This window comes from Lissotriton helveticus, chromosome 6 (genome assembly GCF_964261635.1).
Source record: "Lissotriton helveticus chromosome 6, aLisHel1.1, whole genome shotgun sequence".
NCBI classification, from domain to species: Eukaryota; Metazoa; Chordata; class Amphibia; order Caudata; family Salamandridae; genus Lissotriton; species Lissotriton helveticus.
The window spans coordinates 588,352,549-588,368,965 of record NC_136067.1 but is presented as its reverse complement, the minus strand read 5'-3'; the positions used below and the strand labels follow the sequence as shown (position 1 = coordinate 588,368,965).

The 16,417-nt window shown below is 42.4% G+C and overlaps 1 protein-coding gene across 1 annotated transcript in view; it reads right to left on the bottom strand.

Annotated features, from left to right (window-relative positions):
- Positions 1-1,538: 1,538 nt before the first annotated feature.
- Positions 1,539-16,417, bottom strand: part of OGFRL1 (opioid growth factor receptor like 1) — a 147,407-nt gene continuing 132,528 nt past the window's right edge. Inside the window, exons 5-7 of the mRNA XM_078648023.1 lie at positions 8,990-9,056; positions 8,128-8,273; positions 1,539-2,926 (exon numbers count right to left, since the gene is read on the bottom strand). Coding sequence (XP_078504149.1) covers positions 2,188-2,926; positions 8,128-8,273; positions 8,990-9,056 — 952 coding nt within the window. The 3' untranslated portion in view covers positions 1,539-2,187. The remainder of the gene's footprint in view (positions 2,927-8,127; positions 8,274-8,989; positions 9,057-16,417) is intronic.

Here is a 16,417-nt window from a genome sequence, read left to right as displayed (position 1 = left end):
GCCCATCTCCCTGCTCCCGTTCCCGGCAAAAATGACGGAAAAGATTGTCAACAAACAGCTAACCCGCTACCTCGAAGACAACAACATCCTGGACCCTTCCCAATCCGGTTTTTGCAGCAACCACAGCACCGAGACCGCCCTCATCGCTGCCACTGACGAAATCAGGATCCTGATGGACAAAGGAGAAACAGCCGCCCTCATCCTCCTCGACACAGTCTGCCACCGCACCCTATCAGCACACCTCCATGACGCCGGAATTCAAGAGAAGGCCCTGGCCTGGACCACATCCTTCCTCTCCGGCAGAACCCAGAGCGTCCGCCTCCCACCCTTCCGCTCAAAAACAACCAAGATCATCTGCGGTGTTCCACAGGGATCCTCCCTCAGCCCGACGCTGTTCAATATCTACATGGCACTACTCGCCCACGTCGCTTGACAACATAACCTCAACATAATCTCCTACGCTGAAGACACCCAGCTGCTCATATCCCTCACCGAAGACCCCCACACCGCCAAAACCAACCTCCACAGAGGAATGAAGGCCATAGCCGACTGGATGAAGGACAGCAGACTGAAGCTGAATTCAGACAAGACAGAGGTCCTCATTCTCGAACCCACCCCATCAGCCTGGGACGACTCTTGGTGGCCCACATCACTAGGCACAGCCCCGGAACCCACAGACCACGCACGCAACCTGGGGGGTCATCCTAGACTCCACGCTCTCCATGACCAGGCAAGTCAACGTCGTCTCCGCATCCTGCTTCAACACCCTCCGTATGCGCCGCAGGATCTTCAAATGGATCCCTCCCGACACGAGAAAAACCGTCACCCAGGCCCTCATCACCAGCACACTAGACTACGGGAACGCCCTCTACTCAGGAACAACAACGAAGCTCCTGAGACGACTACAACGAATCCAGAACGCCTCGGCACGACTGATCCTCAACGTCCCCCGACGCAACCACATCACACCCCACCTGAGAGGCCTGCACTGGCTCCCCGTCAACAAGAGGATCACCTTCAAACTCCTCATCCACGCACACAAAGCACTACACAACACCGGACCCACATACCTCAACAACCGACTCAGCTTCCACACCCCCACCCAAAGCCTCCGCTCAGCCATACTTGCCCTCGCCACAGTTCCTCGTATCCGTAAAACCATCGCCAGCGCAGATCCTTCTCCTACCTCGCCACCAAGACCTGTAACGCTCGCCCTACCAGCCTACGACAGACTCAGGACCTGCTGGCCTTCAGAAGACTTCAAGACCTGGCTCTTCGATCAGTAGCGCCCCCCCACCAGCGCCTTGAGACCCTCACGGGTATGTAGCGCGCTTTAGAAATGCTTTGATTGATTGATTGACATGGACGTCCATGAGAGATTAGAAAAAGCTATTCACCTGTATGTTCGTACTCACCAAAACCACAATGGAATGCATCCAACCTAATATTTACTGTACTCTTGGTATACGAAGCGAAAATCACAAAATCAATGATTGTTTTGAAATAATTCCACTGAAAATACAACATTGGACTCAAAGTCTCTTCGCTTCTAGTTTCCCACAGGTGATTTTATTTTTTCTTGATACTGTCTTTTGTGTCAAAGCAACCTGCTTTTGGTTCTATGTTCGGACGATTGGTTCTACACTGAGTGTGACTTCTAACGAAAAGAAGGACTAAAATAAACAAAAAAACTTAAAGAAACCATGATGCAGAGCAAGAGGAGTAAAGCACATAAAATGTCAGACAACTCAGATATTGTGAAAGCACCATTAAAACTGGGCAATATAACACCCAACGTTTGCAGAGCTATGAATGAGCAAATCGGTGGTTATAAGCGCTATATGGTAATATTAAGTTACACATCACCTGCAATATAATTACAGTGAATTTGATATTTACGATTCCTTTAAAATGTGGATAATTTCCACATGCATTTTGATACAAAGTTTTTAATTTAACAATTGGAAATGTGGAGGAATATAAGCTATCACAGTATAAAAGGAACTCACAGAAACATGCAATGATAACAAACACATGTACAGCATATAATTTCATTTTGGGATACATCCTGATCTCATGCCCATCCTTTCTTCAGCATGAGATTTGTAAACTAACATTTTAACCTTACATATAAAAAAGAAAATTAACTAAAAACGCAAAAAAATATAGTCCAGATAATTTGTAGTTTTAGCTGTTTGGTGGTTCCTCTGGCACTAGTTCAAATGATAGTGGAGCTATTTCGCCACCAGCAGGCAGATCCAGTTTTGAATGGCATGCAGAGTCTATAAGTGAACTTATCTTTTCTGTACTTTCAAGATTTTCACACTCTTGTTTAACAGCTTCTAGATCTCCATCGGTTTGTTGAGCCTGAGGAATATTTTCAGTGCTGCTCACGGATTCGTCAGTTTCCAAAGACTCACAATTCTGATTTTCACCATCTTTCTTTTCATCGATGCCCTCTGGACTAACTGCATTGTTCATTTCAGATCCATCCAAGTCATTTAGAACGTCCTTATCTTTGCATTCTGCCTCTTTATGACTAGATGTTTTTATTATGGGGCTACCAGAAGTAAGTGTATCCTTCGATCGTTTATGAGCCGAAATATGGCACTTGGGAGCACATGGAGAGCAGGGCTTTGCAAGAGTCTTAATGTCCTCAATCTTTCTTTTGCATGGGGGTCCCCAAATAAAGTGTTCAGGCGGGTGATAATGACGCTCGGCAAACCGAAGGAGTTTCCTTCTTTCCCTTCGATCTCTAATTGTATATACAAAATATTCCAAAGCACTCTGTTTAATGTTGGGAATGGTGTTCTCCACAAGAGCCTCCTGGAGGAATATTTTCACAAGCGGTACTTTGAAACTCTCATATCCAAGTTCACCAAGGCTTTTCAAGATGCGCGTGATTCTTAAATAGTTGTGCTGGGATCTGTGGATGCAGAAGAGTACAATCAGCTTACAAGTGCATATATAATACTTAAACAAAACTCAGAATCCCAATTTGGATTTACTCACACCCTCAATAATTATAAGCCATGTATTAATAAAGTGATACTGATTTTACACTGGGTGTAGAGCTAACTTATCATATGGAGCGAATATATATAGCCTCTAAAACCATCTCATTACTCGCACTGAACACTGCAGACGCATTTTGCTCCCTTTGTTTTGCGGTGTATTTAAGTTCCATTTTGATCAAACACCGGATTTCTATATTACAAATACTAGTTAAAGAATTTGTATACATTCTTTTTAAAAGGTCAAATTTCCACACTTTGTAGGTTTTGTATTAAGACTTCCAGAGGCTTCCAATTTTTATGAGATTCACTGGTGAGCTGTGCCTGCGGTGAAGGCGACCTACGATGCCGAGGCGCAAAACTGGAAAACGCGGCCGCCATTTCCCCTTGATGCCGCACAGCGTGGGGAAAGGAGCGGACTGCCTAGGTAGGGATTGAGGCGGCTATCTGGGGGCGCCGGCGGGCACAGATACGGACGAGTCATGCAGGACAATGTGTGTATACCAATGCCCCCGCACTCTGAAATTGGCACTGGCTGACTCAAAAATGGCGCCTGCGGAGAACATAATGCCTCCTGATAACTCCGGACCATCTCAACATCCTGTCCCTCGCCAGGGAACCTCTGACTCCACTCAATGGAATCCTGATCTGTGTGTTTTTCTTCTGGATTCTTGACTTTGGTGACTTTTGAGCTCCCCACTTTTTTTTTAATGGTTTCCGTCTATACCCAGACACGCCATTATGGCCGACCTTTGTTCCGTTCCTTCTTCCCTCAGGACTCCTCCAGATCATTTTTTTCTTTTTGCTGGACGGCCTTAAATATATATGTATATGTAAATATGTATTATATAATTGTCCAAGCCTAATTCCTGTTAAAATGTAATCCTGTGTGAATTTACTATTTGTATATTTAGAACTCTAACCCCTACTATATGTAGTAGACGTTTGTACTTAATACCATTCCTAAGTGATTTTAGAGTTTATCTGTTTGTATCTCTTCCTTGAGTGACTTTCAACTTGTACATGTGCAATTTTTTCCTGTTTTATCTCTTCTTTGAGTGACTTTACACCTTGTACATTTGCAATTTTTTCTGTTTGTATCTCTTATGTAACTCATGTAATCCAAAGTCTTTATGTAACGCAACTGGTTCTTTTGTAAAGCACTCTAACACCTTCGGGTAATGTTCGCGCTATATAAAATCGCAATAAATAAAATAAAATCCCTAGGTATGTTAATCTGTGGGTCAAGGGCAGTTAAGGCTGCACGCAAAGGTCTTGTATTCGCTTGGTGGGTAAACGCGAATACATGCTCTCAAACTTCCCTATACTTTTATGGTATTATAGAAGGGCCTTTGGGCATGTGCTCATTGCATTACATATTTTCTTGCATTTCACAGGTGTCCCTCATAAAGGAAGGCAACATTCCACAATTTTAGACCTATAATTTGCGCAGGTGTTTAATTTCCTTTATTCCTCTTGCAATTTGTAAAACTATTTTTTTTTAAATATCACTGGAATCTGTATCTTTTTACAACATGGAGGATCTTTGCATGTTTATAATGAAGCTAGTGAGGGAGAAAAGAAAATTTAGACATGAATCAATGTCCATTAAAGCTAAATTATTACCTTTATGGAGGTACTTTACAAAACAAGAGCTGAACACAAATTTATGGAGGAAAACCAAGACATACAGGCATTACATTTAGAGAGTCTGGTATAGTTCAAATCAATATAGACTCAATAAGTCCTATATTCTATGTCCAGCCGGACAGGTTTTTAATATACAAAAAATGTATAACAAAAAGTAAGCGAAAAAAATCCAAGTGGGACACAGCCTACTGACATAAACAAAAAAACAACATAAGGAGAAGGGTTCAGGCAAAGGAAACGTGTCTGCCTAGGAGTTTAAATATAAAACGGACAGAATAGCGTGGGGACACCATTACATATTCCACATAACAGTATAGTGAATGCATATGGTGCACATTGTGTTGACGGCGTTCCGATCCCTTAAATAAAAAGTGGGATCATCTTCAGGACATTAAAATGACAAGCCTATGTACATAAAGCCCAAACTGGAGAACCAGAGGTCCACATCAGTTGGGGTGTAAGAGGTGGCAGCTAGAGTGCCTGAAAATTGCCGCGGAAGGTCAAGTTAATTACATGGACTGCTCGAGGATATTTGGAAGCCTTAATAAGGAAAATTAGCATGGATCAGAAAGGAGCCGCGGTCGCGATCTCCGTGAAAACGTTGCCCGAGAGAGTCTCGGCTCCTGGCACCAATAAGCAGCAGTGGAGCAGCAGCTCCAGATGTGGGGCCAGTAGTTGTGAGAGGTTAGTGGGGCTCCAGCTGGAGGATAATATCCACAGAATCCCTGAAACCGGAGAACCGTAGGTCCACAGCGGTTGGGGCGAAAGGGTTGGCGGCTAGCGTGCCTGAAAATTGCCGTGGAAGGTCAAGTTAAGTACATTGACTGCCAGGACTGCTTGAGGATATTTGGAAGCCTTAATAAGGAAAATTAGCATGGATCAGGAAGGAGCCGCGGTCTTGAGAGCCAGGCATGCAGCAACATTCTGGACTATCTGTAGTCTGTCCAAAAAGAGATTTGTTAGCTGATACTAAAAGATCATTACAGTAATCAAGTCGACTAATGACCAAAGCCTGAATCAGAGTTTTTCGAAACCGATAGGGGCAGCCACTGGAACACTCTGCGCAGAAGACTCAGAGTGTGGAAGCAGGCCCCTGAGGTGGCCATGACTCGATCCTTCATATACAGCGAGATATCCAAACCGACCCCTAGATTTTTGCCATAGATGAGGGGTTAGGGGCGTGGTCCAACACAGCCGGCCACCAATTTGGGGACCAGGTTGTTTGAGCCGAGCCAAACAGCAGGATTTCTGTCTAGGCCGCATTCAGTTGAAGGACGTTTTCTGTCATCCAGTCTGATATGGCTAGCATGCCCTTGGCAAAGCGGTGTTCAACTAGCTCCATGTCTTTATCAAAGGACAAGAGCAGTTGCGTATCGTCAGCATAAGAGTAGGGAGTAAATTCGTATTCCCTAATGATCTTGGAAAGGGGGGCCACGTAAACATTAAACAGGGTAGAACTTAAACAAGAACGCTGGGGCACCCCCTTAGTAAGCTTCACGGTTTGGGAGCGAAAGGAGCCTAGATTGATCGTCTGTGTGCGATGATCTAAAAAGCTAGAAAGCCATTTAAGTACCTGTCCCTGCAAACCAGAATCTCTCAATTGATAAATCAATGTCTGATAAGAGATGGTATCAAAGGCTGCGGTTAGATCCAATAAAACCAGCAGCACCGCCTTGTTATTATCCATGGCCATTTTTATATAGTCTGGGGCGCCAATAAGGGTAGTTTCTGTAGAATGGCTGGGTCTGAACCCAGACTGGGAAGTGAAAAGGATGCCTTGAGATTCAAGATAACCCTTCAGCTGCGCATTGACGTACCCTTCCACCAGTTTGCTCATAAGTGGCAGTAGAAAAAAGGGGCAATAGTTGGCCATCACCTTGGCGGGTAACTGAGCTTTCTTCTTAATTGGTAGCACTTGAGGGGCAATCCAATTAAGTGGCAGTACCCCTTCACACAGAGGTGTATTCAGGCTTTCACAGACGGGAAGGGCCAGGAGAGGAGCTATTAGGGCAAATTCATGCGCTGGCATAGCGTCTAGAGGGGATCCAGATTTTGCTGCTCTTAGCATGGCTTCAGTCTGAGATGTCTGAATCGGATTAAAGTGCAGAAGTCTTTCATCATGATTTCTAAGAGTTAAAGGACGCAATTTGAAAGCTCCAAGGAATTGGGGTCCTGGGAAAATGGATTGTAGATTAAGGTTATCTTTTCATCGAAATAATCGGGTATGTTGTCACATAGTCCCTGGGAGGGGAGAATCTGCTGGGAACAGGCTGTAGGACTGGTGAAAGTGTTCAGAATTTTATAGAGTTCCTTCGTAGAACTCCCTGCCTGGTTGAGTTTTAATTGGACATTGGTTTTGGGTGTTTTTTAAAAATTCTTGTGATTGGAGGTAAGAGCATTTTTATAGTATAGTATGGGTTTTAAGCCACATTTTCTCCAAATGTTTGCATTTAGATTTTTCAGACCGTAAGTCTGGAGTATACCAATCAGCATTCTTCTTATGAGTGTTAATTTGTTGCCGTTTCAGGGGAGCAAGAGTATCTAACACAGAGGTGATGGCCTCATTGAAGACCCTAAGCTTATTACCAGTGTCAATATGTTCATTGAAAATGGGATGCACAACCGGTTTTCTAAAAGAGTCGGAAGTGACTTTATGCCATTGTCTTCGGAGGCTGTTTTGGGAGAACAAAGGAGTTTGATTTCGAACGCAGCCATTAATCCGGAATGGAATCAGAGAGTGATCTGACCACATCACTGGACAAGGGGGATCAGAAGATATGAAGGGTGAATTAGTGAGTATGATGTCCAAGGTGTTCCCTGCCGAATGGGTAGGGCCAGTATTAATCTTCACGAGGCCCAGCGAGGCCATATCGGCAGCCTCTGTGTTCTCACGATCTTCGCTATGAATATTAAAATTCCCTACTAACAGAAAATGTTTGGAGGTGACAGCACGAGGGGCAATTTTCTCCATCATTTTCAAATTAAAATCTTTAAGAGGTCCAGGAGGGCGATATATCAGAGCACCCTTTAAACAGTCCTGGGGGGTCAAGTCAATTTTAAAAATACACATTTCCATATTATTATCAGGAGCGGAGTCAATGACTGCAACTTTCAGCTCATCTTTGTATGATATGGCAACGCCACCTCCTACTTTTCTTTCTCTATCTAATCTAAGAATCCGGTATTCATCAGGAAGGGCAATACATAAACATCCATGATCCATCAGAAAAGCACAGAAGACATCCAAAAAGAATCATATACATATACACACACATTGTTGGAGACGGAGAAACCAGGCTTAGTTAACCACATACACGGTTGGGTTGATTTGAAACATTACAATGAAAAAGCCAATTTTGATAACAAAAAGCACTATGAAACCTCAAGAAGGCTAAAGGTTCAGACTAGGACAATAACGATGAGCAATCATGAATTTGACACACACAATCTAGTACTAACTTACTCATTTAAATGCTGAAATCTGTCTTGCCAGTTAGCAGCTCTGGTAACATTTCCATTTTTATCGGCCAGTTTAATTCCAAAAAACTCCAGCATCATTTTGTAAGCCAACATAAACTTTTTTATTGCTTCTTTTGTTTTTTTGAATTCCTAAGGAGACAAACTCATGATTATTTACAAATGGTTTCACAAATAAATAATTAACATCTAAAACAGTCTCCTAAATCTGGTTTAAAACAAATCAAAAGTGTGCTCGCATTTCATGATCAACGAAAACTATGAACATGTACTTAAGCTCTTTGACTGTTCTAAATAAACATGCATTTGGCATTTATTAGGTCTCATGGCATTTATTTTGTTCCTGCTTGCACACGTACTAAATAATTTTGCCACATAGCAATAAGAATAGCAACAGCTACAATGTTCCTTTTTACATTATATTACTGTGCTTAGCTATCCACAACTGTTCATATTTCTTGCTGGCGATCACTTCCCACCAATAGATGGCCCCAATGCAAGGACAGACGTAATCAACAGAGCCCGTGTTTGAAATTGAGGATCACGCGTCTATCACTACAACTGCCTGCTTCAAAGTGCCCTCTACACAAACTGCACTTTGTTTATACCAGGGCAAGAATGTGACAAGGGCACACCCCATTCTCGAGTGATTGTGCTTGCACACTTCTCTCAACTAGCCACAACATAATTCATATAGCAACCAGCTTATTGCCTTCTTTCATGTTAAGTGCACTAATTTCCCATGAGTGGTGCAAACCCTAGTAAGCCCAACCTACTAAGAAAATATCTTTGTCTGCTGTAGGTACTTATGTTTTGACAGTATTAAACATTTTACCAGCTTATTTTACCTCAATCTCATAAGTAGTCAATTCCTTTGCATAGAAGTTCAAGCCTTGTTCTCTCAAGGGAAATAGCCTGCAAAACAATTCAAAGTTACAATGTGTGTGAGCCCACACAATTCCCACAAAAATACCCATAAAATGTCTTACACACTCACATGAAAGGACAGTTCAATTGTTTTAAACATACTATTTTAATAATTAACTATAATACAACAACATAAATAAATACTAAAGAACATCTACTATATCTCTAGTTTAAAAAATGACACATGGGGGAGAATTACGATGTCGAGCGGATGACACCACTGTGGTCTGGAACCGACGACCATAGGTCGGCGGTTCAACCACCTGATTTTAATGCGGAGGTCGGAAATATCCATTTACCATTGGCAGCTTGAGTGGCAGTTGGAAAAGGCCTGCAGCACAATCTGTCATTGGGAAATGGATGTTTTCAAACATCCCTGCAACGTGTGGCAGGCACCATGCGGTGCCTACCACGCGGTGAAGGTATGTTTATCGTGCCCCCCAGGCATCATAGCGGACGGCTGGGGGGGACTGCTAGGGGCTTCCCAAAGACACTTTCACACAACCTTTCCATGTTGGAAAGGTTGACATGAAAAGGCTGTCGAAAAGTGGCATTATACTACAGACGGCCAAACTGAGCCAGACTCGAACATCATTAGAGGATTATGGTGGCTTCCGACGGGCTCCTTCAGCGCATTGGAATCCCCCCGCAGGTTTCACTCCGAACGCCGTTATTCTAATACAGTGGTCAGACTGAAACCTACGATTTGGGGCAGATAGCCACCGACAGCTGGTGAGCGGATTTCCACCCAACATCGTAATCTGGCCCATAATTATTTTTATTCCACTGTATTGCCCCCACTGTGCCAACATTTCTCTTATCCGTAAGTTCGATTTGATTGTTCACTGCACACACAAAGAAGACGTGAAGAGCTGCATCACATCAGAATGGCTCCCATGGATGTTGCAGCACTGTCTGTTATGTTTAGGCCTAGCACAAACACTGTTGAAAGCCAAACAACAGGAGTGGCATGCACTCCTTCATAAAAGAAGACACACTGAACCACCAATGAAACAAAACCATGCACTGGCTAAACAAAAGTGGCAAAGTCAATTTTGTCCATCATGCTTGACTACAGCAACTATATAATGATTTTAGATGTTTGTGCTTTGTCAGAGACCTGAATCTGGATGATGAGTAAAAGGTTTCAGAGGGTCTGTCTGCACACAACAAAAGTTAATACCAACAAGAGAGAAAGGGCGTGAGTTGACACTCCTATACCCCAATCAAATTCATGAATAACAACAAAGGAGTGACTAAGTGGAAATAAAAATGGTGCTACCGAAATAAAATTTAAAAAGTGAAGTCTGTCTATTCACTCTGTACTGTAAATGTGGTCATTACTCCCACAAACACCTGTACAAAGTATTAATCACTATCTCCCTGTGAGTACCCAACAAGCTACCCTATTAGGACAACACCTGCCGGGTACATTGATCACCCAGAACTATCGTAAGGGGAAGGGAAAAAATCCTTTCTTTTTGAAGGACCCTCACTCACCACTAATTGGTGACATGCTTCATCATTGGGTCCCCGCTGGGGTGACCGAATGTCCCCCCAGCGTGCTACAACGCCTGGTTACAGCAGAGCGGGATGTGGTGAGTGTAACAGTGCCCAAATTAGAATGTGACTATAAATGGGTGTGCAAGTGTGTTAAAAAATGCAAAGGTTGTAGCCTTTACAAAAATCTTTAATAATGGCCAACCTGCATTGGATTAAAAGCAAAGTGAACGGACTACACAAGGTTCTGAGTTAAGGAACCGGAGTCCTGTTGAATATAAAAAATTGGTCAACATGTTTCAGCTGTTTAAGTTGCAATTTGCTCAGCATTCGTCAGGACCTAGCAAAAAGTCCTCCGGTGGTGTGCGCGCGCTAAGGCGTACCCTCCCGTGAGGCTCCATATGTGAAAAATATTTTTTGTGATGATTAACCGGACAGTCTCCGTCGTTATCCACTGCAATTTGCAGGAATAAACTAGAAACCTGTAAGGAGAAAGAAGACAGACAATAACACATAAGCGGACCTCTAAATTGAGTCCTATGATCAAAAGTGTTAGTTATTAGCGATGGTCTTTGACATTTCGGGATTTAACGAAATGTATGCTTAACGTATATTTTACGATGGTGGGCCATCCAACTAATATGGGGTACTTGCCCAGGTTATGGGGTGTTGTACGAGCGCCAGCAAAACTTGACCGGCCATAAAAGAAAAGAAAGAAAAAAGATATCACGTATTTCCACTGCTGCTTGATTCATCTTGAATTACTGCGTGCATTGTGCTATTCAGCTCGTGACTACCAATTAATTCGAGTCACACAATATTTATAGATTTTCGTCATCCAAGATGTACTAAAATCAAACAATGGATAAGCCAGGAGACTAGCCTCCTATATAAGGGAAGTATAAGATGCAGTAGTAGCTCTCGTGAATGCTGACAGAACTCACTTCGCAAGAGACGTGAACCCGCCCCTTCGGTGAGGACAGCGCGGGTTCCCTTCACGCGGTGTCTAACTGCAAAAAAAGGAGAGGGGCATTGCAATGAGCTCTCGCAAAGTAAAAGTGATGGTTTCCGTCGTTTTCCCTTGGATGTCTCACGCTTTGTGCGTGAGCCCGAGTTCGATGAGTTTTTCCGATCCCCCGGGTCAGAAAGTGAGAGTAAACCTTTTATCTCCTCTTTTGTACATCTAAAGTGGGGTTTTAGAATTATGATTAAATGACAATCCCTTTTCAGATTTTGAATTAACACCGGGACTACATCAGGATTCGAACCTCCGTTCCGAATCCACCTTCTGGCTAGTACCTCTTTAAGATACGGGGTTGGGCGGTGGCTACGTGATGTCACTGCGCCCACGTGACTAATCCTGGCCATTCTTGGTACTACACAACATAAAGCCATCCCCACCTTCTCCCCGGTATTCCCGGGAGACAGCAGCAGAGAGAGCAGGTATACCGCGGGGAGCCGCGAGTGCCGAAGTAAGCCTTTGTTTGTCTATTTATCACTCATTAGGAGCACGGGCACCCTTTTACTTTGCGAGAGCTCATTGCAATGCCCCTCTCCTTTTTTTGCAGTTAGACACCGCGTGAAGGGAACCTGCGCTGTCCTCACCGAAGGGGCGTGTTCACGTCTCTTGCGAAGTGAGTTCTGTCAGCATTCACGAGAGCTACTACTGCATCTTATACTTCCCTTATATAGGAGGCTAGTCTCCTGGCTTATCCATTGTTTGATTTTAATACATTTTGGATGACGAAAATCTATAAATATTGTGTGACTCGAATTAATTGGTAGTCACGAGCTGAATAGCACAATGCATTCAGTAATTCAAGATGAATCAAGCAGCAGTGTAAATACGTGATATCTTTTTTCTTTCTTTTCTTTTATGGCCGGTCAAGTTTTGCTGGCGCTGGTACGACACCCCATAACCTGGGCAAGTACCCCATATTAGTTGGATGGCCCACCATCGTAAAATATACGTTAAGCATACATTTCGTTAAATCCCGAAATGTCAAAGACCATCGCTGATAACTAACGCTTTTGATCATAGGACTCAATTTAGAGGTCCGCTTATGTGTTATTGTCTGTCTTCTTTCTCCTTACAGGTTTCTAGTTTATTCCTGCAAATTGCAGTGGATAACGACGGAGACTGTCCGGTGAATCATCACAAAAAATATTTTTCACATATAGAGCCTCACGGGAGGGTACGCCTTAGCGCGCGCACACCACCGGAGGACTTTTTGCTAGGTCCTGACGAATGCTGAGCAAATTGCAACTTAAACAGCTGAAACATGTTGACCAATTTTTTATATTCAACAGGACTCTGGTTTCTTAACTCAGAACCTTGTGTAGTCCGTTCACTTTGCTTTTAATCCAATGCAGGTTGGCCATTATTAAAGATTTTTGTAAAGGCTACAACCTTTGCATTTTTTAACACACTTGCACACCCATTTATAGTCACATTCTAATTTGGGCACTGTTACACTCACCACATCCCGCTCCGCTGTAACCAGGCGTTGTAGCACGCTGGGGGGACATTCGGTCACCCCAGCGGGGACCCAATGATGAATCATGTCACCAATTAGTGGTGAGTGAGGGTCCTTCAAAAAGAAAGGATTTTTTTCCTTCCCCTTACGATAGTTCTGGGTGATCAATGTACCCGGCAGGTGTTGTCCTAATAGGGTAGCTTGTTGGGTACTCACAGGGAGATAGTGATTAATACTTTGTACAGGTGTTTGTGGGAGTAATGACCACATTTACAGTACAGAGTGAATAGACAGACTTCACTTTTTAAATTTCATTTCGGTAGCACCATTTTTATTTCCACTTAGTCACTCCTTTATTGTTATTCATGCACACAACAAAAACCAGGGCTAGTAAAATAAAGGGTGCATCCATGTCTACCGTACACAATTAATAAAGTATTCAGGCATATTTACAATAAGTTCAAATGCAACATTAAACATGATTTAGCTCTGTTGGTATTAAAACATCAACTAACACACAAATACAAAGTACACAATTAACTTGCACAATAAAAAAGAAACAGGGATGCAAAACAAAAGTATAATCATTTGTGATATCCGCTGTGCGGATTATACAAGCAAGCTGTTGGAATCTTTAATTCTGTTGTGAACAAACGCTATTCTCCAAATTATTATTTTAAATGTTATTTCAATAGCACATATTTATTAAAATAACAAGGACTCAGCCAGTCAAATAACTTTATTTGGCTAAATAACCATAAAATTACAAAAACATAAAAATGCATTACACGAAAGTCAATACTATGATTTTTTTTAAAACAGAAATAAAAAAACGAATTACCACCACAAAATACATATCACATAAGAGTCCTAAGTAATAAATAAATGGTTGAAACAGATCAAAGTGCAGTCAAAAATGTAAACTGAAACCCTTTACTTCATTCTATCTTATTCCCAGTCGGTGTATGGCATGCTCAAACCATACCCACAAATACCCTCCCGCATGAACACCAGTGACACCTGGCATTCATAGGCACACATCGAGACTCTTGCTTGCATGTTAACATCCTGACACTACACCCTTCATCTTTTTGATTGGTGAGCACAGGGGCACCCTCTGATTTCTGAATTTCTTGCTGGTTTTAACATTCTATACAGACTCTTTTACCCTTTGAGGGTATGTTATACACACCACCCGGTTTAGATCATAACTTGACCCTGGTGAGGTGGAGGACTAGGAGTTCTAATACTTTTTGGACCCCCTTGAGACCCAATCCTCATTTCGCCTTTTTAACACCTTAAAGAGTTGAAAATCCCCTGATGAAGGGTATCTAGCCCGAAATGCATTGGGGTATTGTTGAAATTTGCAAGCCTAAAACATCGATCTGTATATTGACATGCATGTAAAAGAACACAAGTGGATGCCCTTTTGTAGTATTTTTATTGACACAGATACACTTGCATACCTCCCCCCTTGGGATACAAGCAGTGTGATTAGGTGATGCCTTCCTTGGAGGGAAGCACACCGTTCTGATCCATAGGTTTGCCATGAGGGATTGAGAACTAGATTGACATAAGAATACACAACTATTTATTATAGTGCTTGTCGAGGTATCTGTTGACAGGCAGATAATTACTCAATCCTCATTTTCTATAATCAAATTCTCATTAAACATGGTCAGGTCAACAAAATCCCCACTTAATTCCCAGGTCCTTATTAGCTGAATAATTAACAGGATCCACCTCAATAGTTTTGCTATCATTATCACCAATTAAATGTATAGATAGTACAAGGTGGTTGTGACCACTTACACAATTCAGAGGGATTTTAAAATCAGCTGTTAACTAAATTCTCTTGACAGGAATATGAAATTGATAATGCTACATTTGAATGAAATGAAAACAGTACTTGTAGAGCACAAGGTCACTCAAACAGAGCATCCTGGTGCTAGCTCAAAGAGCAATCCTCAAATCAACTGTTGCAAAATAAATCAATTAAAAAATATCTGAGAAGAAAACAAGCGGGGGAAATGGAAGGAGCGGAGACCCCTGAGGCAAAGCTAGTTAAATTAGGCAATGACAGTTTATCTGGCACTCAAGAACAACCAAGTTTGTTTTCAGGCTCTTCTTAAAGCTAGCTTCATTTGTCATAAGACAAAGAGAACCAGGAAGTTGGTTCCAAGCCTTGGAACCCAAGACAACAACAAATTTGACTCCTACAGATTTTCAACAGAAAGTAGGAGGTTTTAGTGAATCGGAATTTGAAGGTCTACGCATCCTCTGCATCCTGTAATGACAAATATTTGGAGGCCAGTAACATGGAAGGACCTAGAAACCAGAACCAACAATTTAAAAACAACTCTATTGTGAATAAACAACCTATGTATGAGAAATCAGGACCTGTTTGTAGTGTCCTTCCACTTTTTGCCCTCATTCTCACTACTAGGTGCTAGTTTTCTAACTCTGATTGTGCCCTGGTCTCCGCTAACCAGACCCAGGGCCTGTGCTCTGATTAAAAGTACATGGTTGGGTATAATTATAGTAATGGAATGTTGGACTGCCTGGTGCGGTTGAGAGAGTGTCGGTTGGAGTGTGTGGCTGAGGAGCTATGGAGTCCGCTCCTGGTAGTCCTGCATAGTACCACATTTGTGCAATTGTAATGTAATGTGTGTACTCTCGTAGGACTGTTTCTTAATTCTCCTAGTCCAGCATAGTGCTACACTGATGTAATTTTAATCTCGTAGGAGTGTCTCTTAATTCTGCTAGTTCTGCATAGAACTACATTGATGTCATGTATCTAATGTCATAGGACTTGTATGTCCTTCCCTTGTGCTTATGATATTAGATGATGTGTATTTCCATTGTATACTGTTTTATATTATTGTTTTCCCTAAGGGAAGGAGAAGTGTTGTGACTTGAATTGTTATTATGCATTGTTTTCCCTTAGTTACCTGTTCCCTGCTGCTCTGCAAGTATAGATGTGAGGAGGTGGAATTTCGGAGTGCTTGGTGCTGTAATGGAATGCTGGAGTGCCTAGTGTGGTGGAGAGAGTGTCAGTTTGAGTATGTGGGCTGAGCCGCAAGGAGGCTGCTCCTGATGGGACTGAACTTCCTATCTACTATTTACGATCTGAATATACTGGGACTAAGCTTAAGAAACCTTACTCATGTAACCTACTCTATGCCTACATTTGGACTGCCTTTGGATTGTAACATTAACATTTGAAAAGAATTGTCTTTTTTGATCACATTTCGACTGTAGCATTTAGAGAGAGATGGCAATCTGTGTCAATCCTCTTCTCCACTATGCTAATTTCTCAGTTGATTGCCACCATCATGGCGGTAAGGAAACTAGTGATTCAAGGCATAATGG